Here is a 23,153-nt window from a genome sequence, read left to right as displayed (position 1 = left end):
AGTGAAAAGAAGGGGACTAAAGCTAATGCTGTACTACAGCAACGAGCAAGGGGTGCTCCTCCACTGGCTTTGCTCCTCTGCCTCCAGCTTCCACGAAGCAAACAGCCAAAGCACCACAAGAGGCAGAGGGAAGCCTCGCATTTGTACTTAAATACCCAACTGCTCTGCTACCCAAGTGAGAGCCACAAGCCTGTGGCATGCTGCTCCAGTTCTGCCTGCTGCTTTGCCCTTTCCATGGTGGAGGGCAGAGCACCGAGGTGTCAGCCAGCCAGGGGGAGAGGGGCAGAGCCCTTCATCCTGCTGGGGTAGATGGGGCTTGGCAGGGGAAGAGGCCTCAGGAGCTGTGGGGCGAGCCCAGCGCTCCTCTGCTTCCAGCTGGCTCTTCCCCATCATGCCACACTTGCAGGCAGTGTTAATCACTCAAGTGCTTGAAGGCTCTTCCCTCCTTTGATGCTCTTGGCCTGTGTTCTAGGCAGATGAAAGGCAAAGACAAGTGCCTGGTGTGTTCCAAGGGGGAGGATTTACAGGAGCAGGTCAATAGCTTTGCTAAGAGAGACTCCACTGCTCAGCAGAGCACAGCGCCAGAGCAGTTCCAGTGCCAGCTCCCCTAGGGAGCAGGCACCACCTGGGGCTCTCCCAGATCCCAGAACAGGCTCTGGGCAAGGCTCAGGCACCTGCAGGAGCTCTGGGGACAGGTAAGCAGCAGAGCTTCAAGCACTGCAGTGAGGAGGGAGCTGAGCACCTCTGTGCGAGGAGAGGGCACAGGCACATCCATACCCAGGCTGAGCCCAAAGGGAATGAACTGATCCATGACCCACTTCCCAAACCACACTGAGTGTAAGAGGGATGCTGGAATCACGGGGGAACTGGCCCAACTATCACCTACACCATAGAGCAATGCACCACAGCCCGAGTGACACTGCCCTGCTTCACTGCCCTTTCCCTGATTCACTCCCTGTGCCAGGAAGGAAAAGCAAAATGAACACACACACACCCCACACCCCCCATAACTATCCTGGAAAAGTTCTTTTCCACAGCCCACCTCGCTCCCACAGCCTGGGCTTAACCAGAGTGAACAGACAAAAAGCCAACCGAATACAGAAGCAACTAAAGCCCAGCTGAGGCCTGGGTGTTCCCAGAGCAGGTGTGACCCCAGAGCTTCTGGCTCTTGACACAAGCTTTCCACAGAGGGAATGTTCTCCTTGAAGGGCCAGAGGGTCCAGGAGGGAGCGGGACCTACAACCACCTTCAGGAACATAAAACAGGGTAAGGGAGGATCCAAAAGAACAACGGAATGAAAACAAACCCTCCCTCCTGTCTGACTGCGACAGGAGGTATTTCCTACACCACCAGGGGTGCTGTTCCCACCAGGATGCTCCTGCTGGCTCTACCTGCCCACAAGGACAGAACCACAGCTCCAGCCAACAACCCACCCATCACTTGTAGCACCTCCATGTGCAACCCCTCAACAAACACCCTCCAGCCAGGCCTGGTCAGCAGTGGTCACTTGGCCAGGGACAGACACCATCCTCCTGCAGGCTCCTTCATACAATGGCACAAGAGAATTGAGACCAGCTCTGCAGGAACATTCGCCTCCTTCGGTTTTGTTGCATTGTACAATGGCTCTCTTTGTTTGGTTGGGTTTGTTTTTTGTTTGTTATTTTTTTGTTAAATACACAATATTTCTTCTGGAAGGACCGAAAAAAAAAAAGAACCTCTCCAGAACTTCTCATCCTTAAGGCGTCACACGAGTTTTACCAGTCAGGATCCGCTGCACAGCTTCTTGACACACCTCCTCCTCTTCTCTCCCTTCGGAGCCCCGCAGCTGCCTCTAAGTGGAATGCAGGGGGATGACGAACTTGCAGCCGAAGGGGGAGTGGTAGTTGATGCCCACCTCCTGAAAGACCTTCTGGGGAATGCCAATGTCACAGAGGTACACGCGCCCGGCCCTCTCGCCCAGCGGCAGCGGCAGCCCCAGGGCCAGCGACCACTTGGCGTCGATGCCCTGCTCCATTTCGCTGATGGGGGGGTCTATGCTGAGGACGGGGGCCCGGTTCTGGTTGGCCCAGTCCACCACTGCCTTGTACCAAGGCTGATCTCTCAGAAAGGCATTTTCGTGACAATCCAGGCAGTTGATCACCAGGTCAACGGGGCTGTCGGGGAGATCTGAAACACAAAGACTGGTGAGCGCCGAGGATCGACCTGAAACCCTGAACCTGGGCTTGGGCCAGGCAGCCCAGGGAAGCAGGGACTGCTGTCTCCATTAGAAAAGGCCCATTTTCTACTCCACAAGCTGTAAAACAGGCTGTTTTTCTGGAAGGCACCAACTACAGAAAGGCAGCTCATGTGCTGCACTGCTGCCTGCCCTGCTGAGCTCCACTGGGGAGCACTGACCCGCTCTGTATCACCTCTGCTGCATTCCCCCTACCTGACCAAGTCCTTTTATAAGCTACCAGGGAAGTAGCTCAGCCAGCACAGCACAGTCCAACACTGCCCTAATGCCCAGGTTTGCTTCTCCCCAGAAGATTAAATGAACCGGGTTTGAAATAACACTGGTGAAATATCAAACAGAAGCCAGTTGTCTCACAGAAGGTGAAGCAGCAGCTTGTTTTCTGGCACACTGAGAGATGTGAATTGCCAGCTGTTGGGACTTGCTCAGCAAAGCTGCTGCTTGGTTTGAAGCTGCAGTTGGATGCTCATTGACTTGCAGTTTCGATAGGCTGAACAAGGAAGGCCCTTATCATAAGAGAAGGGCTGCTCTGCTCTGATCCCCACAGCAGCTTGTTCATACAGGAAACATCTGTAGCAGCACAACAGCTCCACTGTTGAACCTCCCTGCTGTCCTGCCAGCCTCCCAGCAGCCACCAGCTCATGGCAGTGCCACTAGATGGTGCCAGGGGACTGAGCAGCGCAAGTGTCAGGGAGGCAGGAGCGGATCTGCTCCTCAGCCACCTACCTTTGACGCTGGACACTTGCTGGCCTTGTGTCTTGCTGAAGAGGTTCAACTCGTTGGTGACGGATTCCAGCATCTTGACGAAGTTGGGGAGGAAAAGGATGACGTGGACGTCGTGGTTGGAGAGGTGCCGGCCGCAGCTGATGCCTTGTGCCCCCTTCACGTGGGGGCCACACAGCAGAGCTACCGTGGGCCGCTGGTGCACGTTCTTCGGGTTCAGCCTACGACAGACAAAAGAGGCTGTTAGCAACCCCAGGCAGCACTCCCCTTCTCCCTGCACGAGAGGAGAAGCAAACCGAGAGGTGCTCTGCACATCTTCCGCTGATTCTGAAGGAAGAAGCCACATCCTTTCACAGAGCTGCTCCTGGAGCTGCTCTGCTCTACCCCTAAGCCTCAGCAACTGCAAAGTACAGCTGATTTATTGAAATGGCCTCAAGCCATCGAGGGTGGCTGACAGGAGGAGTTTCAGCTGACAAGGTCAGTGCTGCCTGGTATGCTATCACTTACTGCTCAGAATCAAACGGTCAGGTCCTGGTAAAGTACTGCCAAGTAAACAGATGGAGATTTAAGGCCAGTAAGTGGAGAGAAAACAATCTCAGCTCTTTGACTCCAGAGACATCTCTCCTTCTGGGACCCAGGAGCCAAAAAGAAGCCTTTATTAAGTCATTCATCCAAGGTGGGTGGATGTCTGTTCAAACAAGCCCTTTCTACAGAGGGGAAAAGCAGCAGCGTGCCATGGAAACCTGCTGTAATCTTCCTCCCACTTCAGGAGCCTGAGCACCACGCTTGTTTGCATGATTATTTGGGAAGAGGCTGACACACGAGCCACAACACAGTCTGCAGGGCAGCGGGATGAGGTTTTCCTTCCAGAGGTGACAGCTTCCTCCAGCTGCAGGACCATTGATGAGCATCCAACGAGCAGCACAGGCACCCACACGCCACTGACCTCAAAGGCTCAGCTCCACCGAGCAGAACAAGATAAACTGAGCTCTGCTTAGAGGGGGCAGAGCGAAAGGGAGCAGCTTTTACCTGTTGGGTCCCCCGAGGAGGCTGAGGGCCATCTGGCTGGCGCACACCCCCGTCATCTCCAGCCTCCGCTCCAGGGTCAGCCCGTGCTTCTCAGCCACCGAGAGCAGCTTCTTGTGGAGCTCGTAGGACACGCTTGGAACCACCAACCCGGAGTCTGGGATCAGAGAAAGAGGAGGGAGAAAGGAACAGGCATAATCAGAGACCTCTCCAGAACGCTGCTCACTGGGAAGGTTTTATAACAGTACTTGGAAAGGGCTATTAGCTGCTACCAAGCATCTCCTTAACCCAGGAACCCAGGGGGCTTGAAGATCATTCCATGAATCCAAACTAGTGCAGCAGACCCAGCTTACTCTGAGTGGAGACAGGTCAACACAGCTGCTGGCCTTGAAGTACTACACTTCCACAAAGATTCAGCAGGCAGTTTTAGCAACACATGGGCTGGGAAGGCCTTTTAGACCTCCAGATTGAAGATAAAAGGTTTTCTTACTGGTCTCCAGGCCACTGGTGCTTTAACCCACACCCATGCTCAAACACAAATCAGCATTCCTAATCCCTGTCAAAGTCAGAAGAGAAGCTGTGAACCGGGTTTCCATCAAAAATAGCTCGGATGTGTTATGTTTCCTGCCATCGGGAGTGACCAGCCTTAAACCTCCAGCCCCTAACCCACCATCACAGCCTCGTCTACCTCAGCAGGTAAGAGACACACAGACCTGAGTAACTGTTCTGGAAGACTCCTTGTGCTTCCCTTCTCCAAGCAGAGTCTGACTTCACACATGTGAACCCTGCAGTAGCATCCCTGGGCACGCTGTGCCAGCACCTCAGCACCCTCACAGGGAAGAGCTTCTGCCTCAGAGCTCATCTCAGTCTCCCCTCTGGCAGGTCAAAGCCATCCCCCTTGGCCTGTCCCCTTTTGCAAAGCCCCTCTCCAGGTTTCCTACAGCCCCTTTAGGCACTGGAGCTGCTCTAAGGTCTCCCTGGAGCTACTATTCCCTTGAAACTTCCTCCTGGATGTCCTTAACTGTTTCCCAGCTAGGGACCTGCATAGCTTAATTCCCTCCCCCCACGGGACAGCCACATAGCTGGGGCACAGCTGCCAGCCAGAAGAGCTCTCAGCTCCTTCTGTTCCCATCATTCCTAAGCACTGCTCCCAGCTAAATAAGCAGAGCAAGTGCTCTGTAACTTTCCTTAGCTCCTACTCTGGGCACGGAGCTGGGCACGATGGGTCACAAAGGTCCAGGACTCAGCCTGATGCCTGTTTCAGCCCAGGCCCTCTTCACCCTCACACTCCCACCCCTGAGCTCAGGGTGACAGCAGCCTCCTGGGTGCTCATCATGACAGGGCCCAGACCTCCAGCACCCATGGGAAAGGGCCGTGGGAAGAAGATGTGGCTCCGCAGCAAGATGAGCTCAAAGGGGAGCAGCTGCAGAGTACACATCCGCTCACAGAGGAAACTCAGCAGTTGCTCATGGGCCCTTGTGCAGGCAAAAACCCGTAATGAGAACCAGTTGTGACAAGCATGCACCACATTCAAATGAGACCAGCAGCACGTATGTGAATCGTGAGGAATGATTTGTACTGCTCTATTTCCCCAGGGCGCCCCAGTCACAAACCACTAAGTGGAGCTGCAGCGGAAACAGCAGGTTTGGTACATCTTGAGGTGTGCAGGGCCAACTGGGAGCGCTCCCGCAAGGAAACAGTAAAATGCTGGGGAGCAGATCCTGCTGGACCCTTCTGGCCTTCACTTGTGAACTCAGCAGCTGGTGCTTTGCAGATACAGAGGGCCCAAACATGTTCAAACACCTGACCTTGCATGCTAACCTCCCATTAAGCTACCTCCGATTGTCTTTCGTTACCCGCAGCACACATGCAAGCGGGCACATTCTCAAAGTCATCTCAGCCTCTTGATAGCAGCCGTTGAACATTCGGAGTCATCAGCCACTAATAATCCTAAAGCCAGCCCAGGAGTCACGTACCTGCCCTGTGCTCACACCCCTCCTCAGCTCCGCAGTCACGCAAGGCTCCGCTCTGCCTCTGCCCATCCACCTTTTGGCTACTCCATCAGGTCTTGTTTGTCAAGCTCAAAGAAGGACTTGGAATGAGTGACCTGAGGTCAGGATCTCTCCACCTAGTTTGGGGGGAAGCATCCTCTGCTCACCTGAAGCAGGGAGGCTCCCAAACTGTGCTTCTGCTCCTTCTGAACCACAGGACCAGATGAGAAACAGCTGATCTATACTCTGCCTCTACCCAGTTTAGTACAAACACTGCCAACACCTTCTCTGTGACCACCTTCACCCTTATCTCAGACACCTTCTCCAGGCCATGAGCTTTAGGAAACCCACATTTACCACCAGCTAGATGCAGCTCAGTGCCCAGTGGGTTAATACAAAGGGGGTTAACTGGAAGCCAGGAGATGAACTTGCATTTAGCATGCCAGTGCTACTTTGTCCTAATTGCTCCCTCTCAGGAGCAGGCTTAGATGCCAAGAGAACTTCCCTTCTTCGCACTCACGCAAGGTCCAACCAGTCCAACTGGCTTATCAAAACCAGGCCGAGGGAGTTAAATAAACTCTGGCAGAAAGCAAGCAAGGAGGCGACGTGTAAAGCCACAAACAATAACAGTGCTGCAGCAAACCTGAACGCCTGCCAACCTTAATTCTGTTTGGGTTGGACACTGCAGCTTTATTGTTCAGTAATGAAGGTAATCAAAGAAATTAGCTCAGGCCTTTGGATATTAAATAAATGTATTTTACAGCTGCCTGGAAAAGAAAAAGGGCAGCTAGAGACTAAAGAGCTTTGTGACATGCAGAGCACTGTTGAAGGCTGAGAAAACACCAAGGAGCCTCTGCTTGAGGCACACTGCCCTGGGCACCGGGAAGGAGTTGTCTCCTCAAGCTTCTCTATGTGATGTTACACACACACACACACACACACACACACACTGCTTGGATGAAAACACCCTGTGCCAGCAGAAGGATTGAGTTAACTTGCCACGGGTTAAGCAATTCAGGGGGTTTTCCCCCCAAACAAGCCCAAAGCAAGTCCAGATGCCTCCAGTACTTGAAGCTGCAGGGTGAAAAGCAAGGGGTGCTGCTAGAGTAGCTCAAGCATAAGCCCCAGGTTTTCTCTGGACTATTTCAGCCCAGAGATAAAACCAGGCGAGCTGCAGGTATGAATGACATGGAACCAGGCTTGGGATCTCCCAAAAGCCATGTGTAACACTACAAACTCTTTCCTTTAGCAATAAGCAAACTCCAGGTTCCCAGGCCACACAGCTCACAAGCTGCAGCTACGTGACTTGGGTTTAACTCTAGTCCAGTTTGGGCACACTACTTGCTGTCTTTTGCTGGTGGTAAAGCTGGAGCCACCTGCCTGCAGCCTCAGCAAACCACAGCTCCTTGCCCCCCAGACGTGAGTGATTTTCGCCACTGAAGGGCTAGGGGTTTTAATGCAGTTTAATCATCATTATTTTTAATGAAGACAAATCCTGCGGGAGTTCTGGCTGACCTTCTAGTGTCAGCCTCTCCCTGAACCAGTGCACAATTCACTCCAGCTGAGCTAAAAGCTGTCTGAGGGACAAAGAGACTTTGCTCCATGACCACTTTGTTTTCTCTTGCGGTTGGATCAAGTGAACTTCATTTGCACTCTACTCAAAGGTCCCAGAAACACTTCACACATTCAATACACACAATCGCTGTGAGGCAGTCATCCATGGACTGAAGAGCTAAAAGCTACACAGAGTAGAAAAGACAGTCAAGGACATAGCACACACAAACCCAAGCCATACTGACAGCATCACCCTCACAGAACAGGCTCAGCTTTAGTTTTGCAGCATGACCCTGGCACATAAGCTCTGGCTGCCACATTGATCCACTCCTAAGCACGCATCTGATGCCCATAGTTCAGGCAAGGCAGATTTTTAAGCCAGTGTAATCACAGAACAGTTTGGGTTGGAAGGGACCTTAAAGCTCATCCAGTCCTAACCCTGTCGTGGGCAGGGACACCTTCCACTAGAGCAGCTTGCTCCAAGCCCCTGTGTCCAACCTGGCCTTGAACACTGCCAGGGATGGGGCAGCCACAGCTTCTCTGGGCACCCTGTGCCAGCGCCTCAGCACCCTCACAGGGAAGAGCTTCTGCCTAAGAGCTCATCTCAGTCTCCCCTCTGGCAGGTTCAAGCCATTCCCCTTGGCCTGTCCCTACAGGCCCTTGTCCCAAGCCCCTCTCCAGGTTTCCTGCAGCCCCTTCAGGCACTGGAGCTGCTCTCAGGTCTCCCCTTCAGGAGCCTTCTCTTCTCCAGGCTGACCCAGCCCAGCTCTCTCAGCCTGGCTCCAGAGCAGAGCTGCTGTCATGAACTGGAACCCATGGTATGTGTATGGAACGTGCTAGCAGCAACTAAACACAGGTAAGAGGAAAGAAGAGCTCAACTGCTAAAAGGAACCATGTGGACAGCCTGGTATGCTCGAGATGATATTCTCCAGAGTCATCAATGATGACCTGAGATACTCCATCCGACTGCAAACCCCGAGCTCCAATACACCTGCAGGACTTCAGCTTTGCAGTTCTTGCCAAAAGACCCGATCCCAAACCATGGCGCTGCTCAATCACAGGTCATTCCACTGCTGCTGACCAGCAGAAAGAACACAGCTAGACACACATTTAAAGATAAACTACATATATATGAGGGAAATTCATGTGCAAAGCCATAGGGATGGACTCAGTCATGATCAAAGACCTGGTAAGCTCTATTAGCTTCAGGTTTTCACTTTTGTTTGGAACAGATCCCCCTCCTCACTCCCTGCTTGCCACCAATGCCTATTTGACAGCCTGGCTCCAGAAAAATCAACTCCCAGAAAAGCATCCCAATGGAATGAAGTGTTTATGAAGCTTTGCTAGAGCCAACACAACCTGACTTCTCTCAGGCAGCAGTAGCAGCACAGACTGGAAGCCCTGCAGATAATCTTCTGGAGAACTGGCACCAGCAAACTGCTGGATTTACTGCTGCATAATCCTGGTTATTCCCTAGCTCCATGGCATAAAAGAGCATGCAAGGAGTCAGACTCCTTCCTCTGCCACAGTGACAAGAGCTGGATATCAACTTGCTGTCAATCCCCAGCATCACTTTGTGCTATCACAGCAGACAGAATAATCACTGTATCAGCCAGAGCTCTCAAGACAATCATCTTTAGGACTGCCCTAGGGTAAAGAATTTACCAAGTACTTATTTCTCCTATAACTAGAAAGTGCTTTTTGCAAGTAAAGCTCCCCTTAGGAGTCCACAGAAAACTCTCCAGGGAGAATTCAGAAGCAGAGAGAGAATTCCTGCCATAGATACGTCCAGAACGATGGCTTTTGGGGCTTTCATTTGAGCAGCTGCTCTTCTTTGAGCCACTCAGAAGCAAGCTGCCTGTAGCTCAGCATCCTCCTTCCAGCTGCTAAACAAAGAAACCAGGACTGATTTTTCCAAGGGACAGTCCATCATTCCTCCAAGCACACTGGATGTCTTTCTGCCAGCAGCAGGCAGGTTACAAGTGCTGACATGAGCTTTTCCTAGCTTGCCCTTAGCATTTCCTAAGCAGAAGTAAACTTCCTCAGTGGACACAAAGGAAATCACCCTCTGGGGGAAAACCACTGGCAGGGACACAGCACTGGGACACTGCGACCATCATTCCCAGGCCTGTGAACGTGCCCTGCTCAGCACAGGCGGCAGGGAGCTGGAGCTGTCAATACCCTGCCCATTGGGTGACAGGACAGCTTTTCTTCCAAAGGAATCCAGAATTCCATAGGGGACACTAATCACCCAACAGTAGCTAATGAGGCTTGCCAGACCCTGCAGCTATGGAGGGGAGTCATGTATCACCCTCCAGGGCAAGCTTGCCAAGACCAAAACAAGCCAACAGCAACTCTTTCACTGAGCTGCTCCCTCCAGCACACTGCAAACAGGGAGCTGAGAGCTTCCATCATAAAGATGGAGTTTAGCAACATGCTTTCATTTTCATGCTCTGAATTTACTCACTGATGCTTGCTGCATGGCCAGGAGCTGTACTGCTAGCATACAGCATCAGCCTTACTTCTCAAACTGGCAGCTAACAGTAGGTTAGCTTTAGTTTCAGACTAGCTGCACACAGAAGCCTTGTCTCCTACCAGATGAACCAGCTGGAAGATGAGTTTACAAGGAGTAAATGAAAAAGAATAATGCTAAATGAGTATTTATCCACAAAAACAAAGAGGAGCTTATTCACACAACACACAGGCAACTGGTGAGCTGCTTGCCACAGGATACTGTCAAGAGACTGAAAGCTTGCAGAGCTTTATAAAGCAATAGGTTAAAACAAGCAGAAGACAAAAAAAAGCCTCATCAAAAGCTATTAATACTGAACTACCTCTTCTGCTTCAGGAAGGCTTCAAACTGTGAAAGACAAAGCACTCAGGGATGTATCATTGTGTGGTTGCTCTGTTATTTCACTCTTCCTTAAGTATCCTTGGAAACATAATACTGAGCTGGACAAGTTCTGCTATGACCCAGTATGTTATCATCTCATTTGGGAGATCAATAGGAAGATGGATGACAAAGGGAAAACTATGATATCACTGTAGAGGGGAGCCATTAAAAGACTTGGTTTTTCACACTGAAAAGCAACAAATCCTTACAAATGAACCAGCTTCCTTCCCTGAAGTGCTTCACACCCCAGCTGGAGCTTCTGGGCAGAGCAAGAATGAGAGATCAAGGACCTGATCACACCTCAGCTCAGTGGCCAAGCCACCAGGATATGCACTGCTTATGTCTCTCTACAAAAGCCGACTTTATTCTTATACAGAAAAGAAATGCCCCTGGAATGCCCAAGTTCCTTCACTCCTACATTTTGCAAGTGCTAAAAAGCAGGCAGAAGAGCACAACTAGACTGAAGTTACAGGGAGTTCGTACCTGAATGTAGCATAAAGCACATGTGCTGTGCAGCATGTGAACTCATATAAATAGAACGCTTACAGTAAAATCTCTTTCACACAGCAGCAGTGGATAGTAAGTGGGGGGAGACCCCACCTAAAACACCTTTTGTACAATGAATGTTTGGAGTTAGGGATGAGAAGAGCCAGAACCATTGCTTTCTACACCAACAACATTTTAAACTTCCACAAAGCCATGGGGAAACATGTAACTACCACCCAAGGAGCATCAGAAGCACATGAAACCTCCAGCCTTTTAGCAAGAAAGCACAAATCACCATGTGCTATCACATACCATAACCCTGAGCCCATCCCAACCTCTCACGAGCCAGCGATCACATCCACTCAGGTTCATCATACTAGGAATCCAAGCAAGGATTCAAAACCCTCTGTCTTGTTATCCAGCCATCAGCTTTATTCCTCCCTGGAAAACTGCTTACCTTGTGCCCTATCTGAGTATTTTTTTACCTAGGCAATATTGCAAATAAAGGTTGTATGCAGACAGAAGGCACAGATCCAACCTTACGTAAAGGGACGCCCTTGCTTGTATCACATTAAGCTGACAGACAACCCTTGGAGAAAACAATCCAGCCCAGCAAAGCAGGAGAGTTTCCATGCTGATCAGGAAGGGACATGGCATACCCGTGCAGAACTCTTTGTTAGCATTCTGGGGTACAACAATCCTTCTGTAGACTATGGGCTCTGACTCCAAGATGTTCTCATCGTGCCGGTAGCGAGCTGGTTTCTCGTTGGGGGTCCCCCGGGACCGGGTGCCGCTCCTCCTCTCATACGTTTCAATCTCTTCAAACACAGCTGCCTTGTCAAAAAGGGCCAGGTTGCCTTCAAAATCAAAATCAGTGTCTGGGATCTCATCAATGTCATCCCCAAAGCACTCGTCATCTTTGCTCTTCATCTGCCCGTTTTTCAGGCCGCTCTTCTTCGGTGTCACTTGGTTCGGGTGACGGCTGCTGGATGACCCTAAAGGAAAAGAAAAGCAAGTTGGAAACATGGCAGAAATGGGAAAAGCCACTTTTGTTCATACATGTTTTCCCCAACACATCTGGTAAGAGAGGGGAGCTCTCTTGATGCTTGGGCTTGCAGCCCCCAGACTCAATGGGTACTTGCTGTAGAGCCCATCTTTGGCATTCCTCATGCTAAGATCCATGGACAGAAAACAGAACAAGAGCATCAGGAAAGAGATTTTCAGGGACTCTCCACCAGCAAGGTTAGAAAAACATGCTTGGCCACAGGAGCAAAGTGAGCATTTCTCCCTACTGGATTTCATTCAAGGTGGTGTGTCCCATCAATGATAAGAAGCTAGCCGTGCTCCTGCTATAGCTTTCCTGCTATACTGAGCTCATGCTCACACAGGCATGTGACCCAAAACCTTCTTTGGAATTTCCCTAAATTTCAGAATCTAACATAGGTGTTTCCTTTCTTGGCCACCTATTAATGATCTTTAAGGGAGAATTTAAACCCCTGAATATCAAGTGTTTCTTTCTGCTCACACTTACTATCACTAGGTACACATTCCTGACCTCATCCCTATTTCATTCTCCTCCTTCTTCATCCCCCTGCATGTTTAAATACACTTCTCTCCAGCCACAAGTCATCCTGAAAGCCTGATTTCTCTGGAGTGAGACTGATGAAGGTCTCCTTATCAAGGACTGATACAAAACCATGTGCAATGAGGAGGTCAACACACCCCTTTACTTGCTTATTTCTTACCTTATTCAGCTCACCCACAAACTCGGCTCCTAACTCAAACTCAACCCTAATATTAATCTGTTTGTACACCCCTTGTTATATTTGCAACACCTAGGAAATATTTCAGGCCAATTCCAGCAATTTCAGGCATCACCTACAGGGTCCAACGGATGGAGTTAAGAGTTATCACACCAAAGCTACTCCCTCTACTAAAATAGTTCCTGTAGTTTAAGATGATCACTATGGAGAGTAACTTATACAAATGAGTTTACTGACAGCATCCATTGGAAACAAACTGCCATCAAGTTACCCTAATGATGCGTGCTCTTTCTCTACCTCCCCACAAATGCAATATCAACCTATTTTTGCCTTTACACATTATCACAACCAGTGGGAGAAGACAGGCGGAATTTGGATGGATACTCTGAAAACATCCCAAAAGATCTGCAATGGGCACAACCTTCACAGCTTCCCACAAAGTTATTTGTAGGCTTTGTAAGTGCAGACAAGACTAGTCTGGTCTCGAGAAATCCAAGAAAAGGCTTATTTATAACCTTGGGTTGACTGGTGGAGCCTAACAAACTTGAGCTCTCATTTCCCATGCTTCCAAGGTGTGAAATCCTCCACTCCACTGGCAGGAGCAGCACTTCCCCTAGAAAGCAAAGGACCTTCCTCCTTGTCAACTGATTCTACACAAGTGCTCATTCATTTCCGGATCAGGACAGGAATATTTAAGACCAACATGCCCATTTTGGCCAAGTTAACAGCAGAACTCTGCTCTCTACAGCAAAGGTATTCAGTAGGTTAATGACACAAACTGCTGCTGTCAACTCCAGAACTCCCTTCAGAGTTTCCTGGAGACTTCATACAAAGCACTAGAAAATCCAGTTAATACCTGACACTTACCAAACACTTTGTAAGCTCTGACAAACCTGGTTTACAGCTTGATACTGAGTCCACCTCCCACCACATCTAACTCAGACAATGCTGAAGGATGACTTGCTAAGGATGTATACTTGGGTTTATTCCCAGTTAGGAATGCATTGTCTCAGCAAGAATTTTCCCCCATTTATCTTTCCTTGTATTTTGGTGTGTCACATGGGTTTCCAGAGAACTGTTTAGGTGACTAACCTGAAAGCTTTCTCTGCAGCAAGGAGGCTCCTAGAACTGCTCAGCAGCTCCTTCTGTGGAAGCTGTCTCAAGTCCAGGAGCTAAATTAAATAGACCTGAACATCCCAAAACACCCCCCTCTCAAAAAGCTGCTGCAGCTTCAGGCTCCCATTATTCCAGTTCCCCAGAGCCTTCTCTTCTCCAGGCTGCCCCAGCCCAGCTCTCTCAGCCTGGCTCCAGAGCAGAGCTGCTCCAGCCCTTGCAGCATCTCCATTGCCTCCTCTGGACTCAGTCAGCAGCCCCAGAGATGAAAACCCAGACAACACAACAGGCTGGGTTCCCCAAACATTCACAAACTCCAAGTCAAAGCAATCAGCATGAGTTCAGATGAACAAGCTAAAGCTTACACTGAACACAAAAGCAAAACAAGCCTTGTTCAATGTCAAGTATTAGGACAACTCTGTTTCAGTTACCCAACAAGAGTTTTTACACCCATTGCCAGGCTCTTCCACAAACAGCTCCTCAGCTGACCTGAAAAGCAAAACATGGGGTGAGCTGCCCCGCTGGGCAGTGGATGCAGGGCACAGAAGCAGCTGATGTAAGCAGTGTGTATACACTGCTGGAACACAAAGCTGTGCTAGAAAAGCTGGGAAAACAATGGCTGGAAAGCTCCCTGGACTCCCCTGCAGACACAACAAAGGGGAGCCAAGGCCATACCTTATCAAAACAAGCTGCTGTGGTGGGCAGCTCCCTAATCCAGAGCCATGGATGCCAGCTCACAGTACTGCTGAGCCATGCAACCAGCCCTCTCTTTTCACCTCCTCACACAGGGTGCACAGGACATGGCACAGGCCAAGCAGCAAAGTTAGGTGGTGTTCCTCATAAAGCATCACCCTCTAGACAGGCAAGATGACTGCTGGCTGATTCTGCTCAGGGCAGAGGAGAAAAGCCTGAAAGAAGGACCAAGGGAGGTGGAGAGAAAGCTCAGAGAGAAGAATCTGAGATTAAGGCCAACAGGAAAAGTGTTCACTGTCTTTCAGGGCACCAGTGTGACAAATCAGACCAAGCCATTCCCTGAATACTGCTAGTCACAGAATCATGGAATCAACCAGGTTTGGAAAAGCCCTTTAAGCTCCTCCAGTCCCACCATTCCCCATCACTGCCAAGGCCACCACTAACCCATGGCACCGAGGGCCTCGTCTCCACGCTGTGTGAACACTTGCAGGGACGGTGACTGCAGCCCTGCCCTGGGCAGCCTGTTCCAATGCCTGAGCACCCTCTGGGGCAGGAATTGTTCCTCAGCTCCATCTAAACCTGCCCTGGTGCAGCTTGAGGCCGTTTCCTCTTGTCCCATCCCTTGTTCCTTGGGAGCAGAGCCCAGACCCCTTCTGGCTCCATCCTCCTGCCAGGCAATTGTAGAGAGTGATAAGGTCCCCCCTGAGCCTTTCTTCTCCAGACTAACCCCCCCCAGGTCCCTCACAGAATGAGTTCTATCATAGAAAAATTTGTGTTGTAAAGAACCTTAAGGCTCATTCAGTTCCAAACTCCTGCCATGGGCAGGGAGACCTCCCACTAGACCAGGTTGCTCCAAGCCCCATTCAACTAGGCCTTGCTTTCATGGCCCCATCCAAGCAGCTGCACAAAGCCAGCCCTTCCAGCCCAGCTCATTTGGGATGGCAACTTCCAGCACCCTGTGTGAAGCTTGTTAAGGAACAGCACATGGCTCCACGTCAAGTTGGCAGCTCGATGCCGCGCAGCAAAGCACCTCCCTCAAAAGGGAAACAATACTTCCCAGGCTTTTTTTGTTCCTTGGGAAAAGCAAGCTTTCATGTACAGCACACAAGCAAACATGAAGTCTCTAGCAAGCTGGCTGCCTTCCTGAGAGATCCCTGTGGGAGCTTTTGCTGCCAGCCCTGGCATGAGTGAGCCCAGTGCCAGCACGCCACAGAAGCCATTGCTGGGAATCCTGCCTTGATATTTATTGATTCCAGTCACACAAGGACTCCAAAGGGGGAACTCTGGGCCTGACTTAGCACGCTAAAGGGCATCAAGAGGGCAACTTCCAGCTGTACTAAAGCCGGCATGACTTCAGTTCTAGGTGACACCTCAGCCTGTTCTTCCCCAAATGCCTGCACCCAACATCACCAGAGAGCCAGGATCTCTTCTATCCCCCTCCTGAGATTCACACATCATATGCCCCACTCTCCAAATACACACACTTTGAGGGTAAGAGTTTACTTCTCTACCTCATTTACCCTAAATGAATCCAAGCTATCCACCAGACACTGACAAACAGCATGAAGTGAGGTTATTAACCCTCCTCCTACATGCTCCAGCCAGCCAGAATAAAGCAAAGCAGAAGTTATTTGTGCTATTTAGGTAGTGAAGGCTGAAGATGAAACAAGTTTTTCTAAAACCAACCAAAGGAACGTACTCAAACAACTAAATGGAACTTAAGAGGAGCTAGGGACTTAAAAACCCCAAGCCATTAACCTTAAGGGAACCACAGGTCTCTTCCTACAGCAAGCACCAGGCAGTGTTTAGGCCTAGGCAGAAGTAAAACACTCAAAACCAAAGAGGCTTGATGATGGTTGGTCATCAGGGCGTGTATGCCTCCTCCTCACATCACTCTGTCCTTCCTCTTCCCATCAACCCCCTTTGGCAATCACAGCAATAAAGTTAGAGGAAAACTTCCACAAGTTCCTTGGGATTCCTCCACAAAATATAGCCCTTGAGCTCCCTGTTTAACTGGCCTTTCCCACCTGGGTTTTGTTTCTTTGCTAAACACAAAACCAAGGCGGGGGGAAAGATGAAGTCATGGGAATATGCTGGATACATAAGGATGCTTCAGCAATGAAGTAATGGAAATAGGCTGGATATCCACTGATGGTTAAATAATTGCATGAGGAAGCCCTGGAAAGGCGCATAGCCTAAGGGGACTTTGAGGAAGAAAAAGAGAACATAGCCAATTTTGGCACAAAAAGAAGAGTTTGAAGAGTTAATGAACAGAATAAAGATGAGGGATGCTTGACTTAGGAGATGTGCTGATTGTATCTTTACACCAGCCTCATTAGAGCTGTTAATGTGCGTTTTTAACAACACAGCAAATAACACCAGTAGTTACTTGTAGGGTGATGTTGCAAGAGGTAGGCTTTAAATAGAAAAGCTTGCTCTATGCTTCCAGTTCCTTTTAGAGGAAAACTGGAGGCTGACAAATGGGCAATCTTCAAGCAGCAAGAATGAGGAAATCATTCTACCCAGCGTTATTCAGCTCTCCATTTTCTAACACTGGATGCCAACAGAGTAGAATAATCCATATAGGGAATATCTCCACTAATTAAACTTGAATATTCCCTTTAATATTCTAAAGTGTTAAAGAACTATTTGCTTTTTACATAAATAGGCATCAACCACACTTCTCTCAGAAATGCTGAGGCAGAGAAAACACTTTGCATACTCCAGATCATGAATGGGATTATAACTGTGAGGACTGTAGGATGATGCAAAGGCAAGTGCCAAACGTTTGGAAGACCTATACTTGTAATACTTGGGAGGCACAGCTTGTGAAGGGAGGGAATCCTGCCCCTCTGCTGTGCTCTGGGGAGACACCCCCCCCCCCCCCCCGCAGTCCTGACCCAGCTCTGAGGCAGCAGCACAGGAGGGATGTGGAGCTGTTGGAGCGACTGCAGAGGAGGCCACAAAGATGCTGCGAGGGCTGGAGCAGCTCTGCTCTGGAACCAGGCTGAGAGAGCTGGGCTGGGGCAGCCTGGACAAGAGAAGGCTCCTGAAGGGGAGACCTGAGAGCAGCTCCAGTGCCTGAAGGGGCTGCAGGAAACCTGGAGAGGGGCTTGGGACAAGGGATGTAGGGACAGGCCAAGGGGAATGGCTTGAACCTGCCAGAGGGGAGACTGAGATGAGCTCTTAGGCAGAAGCTCTTCCCTGTGAGGGTGCTGAGGCGCTGGCACAGGGTGCCCAGAGAAGCTGTGGCTGCCCCATCCCTGGCAGTGTTCAAGGCCAGGTTGGTCACAGGGACTTGCAGCAACCTGCTGTAGTGGAAATTGTCCCTGCCCATGGCAGAGGTTGGAACTGGATGAGCTTTAAGGTCCCTTCAACAAGCCAGTCTGGAATTCTATGAAGTCTTTCTCCTCACTATTTAACTTCCTCTTCTCCAGACCTTCAGGAGGTAAGACAAGTATAAAGGCGAAAGTTTCCAGACCCATTTGAAATATTCTTGAGGAAGAAGAGAAGATACTGCAGCCATAACTCAGTGGTGAAAAGGAAAGTTGTGGAATAACATGGATACTCACAGGAATTGTGTCTACGGCGGAAGCCTTTGGACTGAGTGAGCGTTTCCACATGCCGATCCATGTAGCTCTTGGAGCACTGCTGCTGTGGAGAGATGATAATATCCTGGTTCTTGGTGTCTGTTCTCTTCGGGATGTTCTGTGGGGCACTGCTGGACATGGGTTTCTTTAACGCTTTCCCAGTGCCATTCTGACTGGGACCCACTTGGCACCCAACACCAGGGATGCCCATCTCTGTCTGGGGCAGATCCCCACATTGTCTGCTGTCCCCTGGCCCTGGGATCTCCAGGATTTTCAGCTCAGTAATGTCACCTGCCCTAAAAACAGGGAAAGAAAAGCAGACATGAGGAATTTAGCATTTGAGGTACCTCTGCAAGAAACCCCTAAAGAAAAATGTGTTGCATTGTAGAGTGTGGTTTGTCTGATCAATAGAAATGAGGAAAAATGGACTTTAACACCCAATCACACAGGATATTTCCACAGACATCAAACTGAAATGGCCTGAGTCCTCAAAACATCAATGAGTAATTCTACACTGCACCTGGGTTTTGTGTGAAAGGCTCTATTCCAAGCTGGAACAGGCAGCACTCAAGCAGAAAATGGAAGCAACTGACCTTTGCAGAGATCTGCACTGGTTTACCAGTTTCCAGACACTTAATTCATCTCAGCCTTGAGGCTACTATTACATTTAATCCCTTTCTCCAGTAATCTACCCTCAGATGAGGGCAATTCATGCTCAGACAAGGACTGTGCTTCCCGTTTCCTCAGAAAAGGGATAAAGAAAACCAAAGGAGCACTGGGTACAAGCCAAAACCAAACAAAGCAGCAGTTACAAAGAATTCCATTTGCCCTGACGGCAAGAAATACATTAGAAGTTAGGGGCTTCTACTCAAAACTTAAGTATTTCTTCAACTGGGATATAATAAGAGCTTGTTACTGACTTCCACATATCTCCTAGAAGAATATAGTCATCATCATCTTACCCCAGTCTCTTTAAAATCCAGGGAGAAAGAAAGATTAAGAGTATCAGGGAATCAATCTTATTTACAAGTCAATGACTCGGCGTCTTAGTTGTTATAAGATGCCAGGTAACAGGGAAATGGCAGTGATGAGTGACTCTTAAGTCTTCTTTTTACACACAGTGTTACCAGGAGCTGGTGGCAAAGAGCTCCTGAGAGTAACACCACTGCAGCATCAATTCAGCTTCTTGGTTCGAAACTCCCTCCTGTCTCTGCAGCGCAAAGCACATTGCAAGAGCAGAAGGGATGGAGTTGGATTTGATAACTGCACTTCACTGCCTAGGGGCAATAACAATGCTCAGCAGCAATAGGGAGATTAAAGCAAAGAGCTTGTTTCTGAGGAAAACCAACCCCAAAACCATGCCAACCACCACCGACGTGGGAAAAGGTAGGAGGGGAAAAGACAGCCACTAACCTGAAGGTGACTTCTGGCACGAGGCACTTGACCCCATTGTGGAAGGGCCGTGTCAGGGAGATGGTCTGGCTGACCTGATCCACAGCAGACACTCGTCCTTGGTAGACTCCCAAGCTTTCTCCACAGTTAATAGACACAATGCTCCCAAGCCAGTCCGTAGCCATCTTTCTGGCACACAACCACTGTAAAGAGACACAGGCCTGGCTGTAACAAGATGCAGAAAGTGACAACCTGAATCAGCATCAACTGTATTCCCCGGCCCAAAGCCTGGCACCCACCCAGGCTCCGGCTTTGTCAGCTTCTCCCTTCTTTGTGGGGTGGAAATAACATCCCAGCGAGTGTGTAAATCCCTGGATGGGGCTTTGCTATAGCATTGTGACACAGATCACTGTTTGCTTCATGAAATAAATCATTTTCAAGCTCCCAACAGAAATATTTGGTATTTAATTCTGTCTGTGGCATTATCCCTGGAATTTCAGGGAGTTTGTAGAGTTTTGGCACAGGAACACTGGGGCAGAAGAGCTTTTGTGAATAATCAGCAGGGAGAAGATTCAGCTCTGAACATACAAATGAAAACCAACACCTTTAAGGGAGCAGATACAGAAGGAGGGGAGGAAAACCCAGTGCTGGAGTCCAGGGTAAAAGCCTTCCCGCTCTCCAGAGCCAGGAATATCAGTATTCCTGCTGCAATCAGGAAGCTGCATTTCTTCCTAGCACTGAGCTCCACCAGAACAAGGGGAAGAAAACCCACTTTGTTCAGTCCCACGCAATTCCCTCAGCCCTGATGCTTGACTGAACTTGTGTCAACACACTTTGAAGCAGGCTAAGCACATCTTTTGAGCTGAGATCTCTTCCTCCAGACACAGGCCCGAGAAGATGACAGGCTCATCAGTGGCACAGCAGCAAAAGAGAGCTGACAAGTTCCTAAAGGGAAATGACCACTGGATATATTTGCCTTTCATGCTGTAATCAACAGATATTTACTGTAAGGAGCACAAAGAGCCCAGGAAATAATCCAAGAAGAGATTAACAGCAATATATAAACCCTGTTTCTGAGCACTGTTTTAATTCTCTTCAAGCCCTTCCTATCCTGAGCTTCTTGGAAAAAGAAGTGAAAAATAACCCTGGAAATAACTAGGATGCATGTTAACAGGAAAACTCCTCACTTCCCCCTGCTTCCAGGGGACTGAAAACAGGGGATGCTTCTAAAGGAAGCTAAATTTGGTCACTAAGGTGGAAATCCGTCAGCACCAGCCTCCTCTCTTTCCTGCTTTTCTGGATCCATATTAAGCCATGATAACAATGCCTGGATGCCAAGGTGAGACTGATAAAAGGCAGTTTCAAAAGGCAGAAAACATATCACCAAGTATCTACAGTACACCTAAAACTTCACTCCCTTTCCCACTTTTTGTATCTCCTTCTGGAAATGAGAGGAAGGGCTCTGCACACATCACCACCTTCCAAGGGTACTATTCAAAAACAAGAGTCTCCTTCTACCAGGCAAAAGGTGATCTATGTTTGCATTCAAACACGAACTAAACCAAGGGAACCTCCTCATCTCGAGGGAGACTTCTACTGCTTTGTGCAGAAGTCACTTAGAAGAGGGACTGAGCAACACATGCAGTGAATTATTTACAACATCACACATGAGAACAGTAGCACACCTGTGTGGTTACACACACCTGGAAAGTCAAACCTCCTGTCTAATAGTCTGTCACATATTACAGGTTTTGCCATACAACTCACAGAGATCTTCTCCCCAACATCCCTTTGGGTGGGTATTACTGATACGCCTGACATCACTGCCACTTGTAAAAGAAAGTCAAGGCGCACTCAGCCATGCAGACAGCTCTTTAATACACAGAGTTTGTAAGCAGTAACTCAGCACCTTCTCCCACCCCTGTTCAAGGCCAGGTTGGACACAGGGGCTTGGAGCAAGCTGCTCTAGTGGAAGGGGTCCCTGCCCGCGGCAGGGGGTTGGGACTGGACGAGCTTTACGGCCCCTTCCAACATAAACCATTCAATAGCTGCGCACAGCGGGCACTGCTGCTTGACAAGGAGCCACAACACATGCTCCCCCAGCTGCAAGATGAGTTCACAGCGAACTGGCTTGGCTCAGTTACGAGGAAAGCAGCCACAGAGACCTCCCAGCTCTGCCGCCGGGACACGGGCAGGCAGAGCGCACCCACTCCCAGCAGGGCTCATCCCCCGGCCCAGTCCGCCTCACCAGCACAGGAAAACGCAGTCCCCGGGGCGAACAGCACAGGGAGCCCCTGAGGGGGGGCACAAGGGACACCCCTCCGTGGGGGGAGAAGCACAAGGAGATCCCCTCACCCTTGGGGGCAGCATGAGGGCCCCCCCCCTCCAACCCGCGCGGCCCCGGGCCAGGGCCGGGCCTCCCCACCCGCTCCCAGCACGGCCCCGCGCAGGGCCTGGCGCCGCGGCCGCGCCTCCCGGGGGGCCCGGGCGTGCTCAGCGCCGCACCGCGGGTGCCGCCTGCCCCCGGCGGGCTCCGGGCGCGGAGCGGGGGGTCCCGGTCCCGGTCCCGGCCCCGCCTCACCTGGCGCCGCCGCCTGCTCCCGCCTCAGCGCGGCCTCCTCCCTCACCGCCGCTCCGGGCTTCCGTCACTTCCGGTCCCGCGGCGCTCCAGCCACCGGCGGCCGACCATAGAGACGAGCGGAGGGGTGGGAGTGGAGCTGCGCGCATGCGCACTAACACCCGGCGTGGCGGGAGCCGCCGGGTGCGGTGTGCGCATGCGTAGTGAGGACCCGGCGCTGCGGCGGTGGTGGTGGCTCCGGTGGTGGAGCCGGGACCTGATCCCCGTCGCTGCGGGCACAGCCGCTGTGACCCCCTCTGTCACCCATCGCCGATGTGACCCCTCCGTCACCTATCGGCGCTGTGACCCCTCCGTCACCCATCGCCGATGTGACCCCTCCGTCACCTATCGCCACTGGCACACTTCGTCCATCACACCCATCCCACCCTCACCTCCATCACATCTCTGTCACTGCTGCCGCACGCTCTCTGCCATATCTGCCCCGTGTCACTGCCAGTGTCCTCACACCTCCACCACCTCATTCACACGTCAACCCCATCACCTCCATCACCCCTCCATCACCTCTTCCATCATCCATCACCTCTCCCTCACCTCCATCACTCCTCCATCACCATCACCCCTCCCACACCTCCGTTGCCCCTCCATCACCACTTCATCATCCTTTCATCACCCCTCCATTATCCCTTCATCATCCATCACCTCTCCATCACTTCCATCACCTCTCCGTCACCCCCACCCCACCTCCATCATACGTCCATCACCTTCATCACCCCTCTGTCACCTCCATCATACCACACTTCCACCACACCTCCATTGCCTGTCACACCTTCCTCAACCCTACATCACCCCCTTCACCTCTGCCACACATCTGCCACCTCTCCATCACCTCCATCACCCCTTCATCATACTTCCATCACACCTTCATTGCCTCTGTCACACCCCCATCACTGTCACCTCCATCACCTCCCCATCATATTTCCATCACCTCCGCCACACCTCCATCACCCCTCTGTCACCTCCATCACCTCAATCACCTCCATCACCCCATCACCTCCACACCACTCCATCACACTTCCATCACCCCTCCACCACCTCTGTCACATACCTCCATCACTCCTCCA

At 50.6% G+C, this 23,153-nt stretch overlaps 2 protein-coding genes across 2 annotated transcripts in view; both read right to left on the bottom strand.

Annotated features, from left to right (window-relative positions):
• The window catches only part of SEMA7A (semaphorin 7A (John Milton Hagen blood group)), a 140,520-nt gene that overhangs the window by 90,510 nt on the left and 26,857 nt on the right, over window positions 1-23,153 (bottom strand). The gene's annotated exons all lie outside the window — the stretch shown is intronic.
• Window positions 1,649-22,115, bottom strand: EDC3 (enhancer of mRNA decapping 3). Its single transcript, XM_061447323.1, has 7 exons — window positions 22,036-22,115; window positions 19,476-19,657; window positions 18,045-18,358; window positions 11,563-11,898; window positions 3,983-4,136; window positions 2,957-3,174; window positions 1,649-2,166 (listed from the first exon to the last, which is right to left on the bottom strand). The coding sequence occupies exons 2-7, from the start codon at window positions 19,637-19,639 to the stop codon at window positions 1,832-1,834; spliced, it is 1,521 nt and encodes a 506-aa protein (XP_061303307.1). The 5' UTR covers window positions 19,640-19,657; window positions 22,036-22,115; the 3' UTR covers window positions 1,649-1,831.

The sequence above is a fragment of the Pezoporus flaviventris genome, unplaced genomic scaffold, assembly GCF_033815535.1.
Source record: "Pezoporus flaviventris isolate CSIRO_AGI_PZ_B2104156 unplaced genomic scaffold, CSIRO_AGI_Pfla_v1 ptg000006l, whole genome shotgun sequence".
NCBI classification, from domain to species: Eukaryota; Metazoa; Chordata; class Aves; order Psittaciformes; family Psittacidae; genus Pezoporus; species Pezoporus flaviventris.
This window is presented reverse-complemented; position numbering and strand designations above follow the sequence as displayed.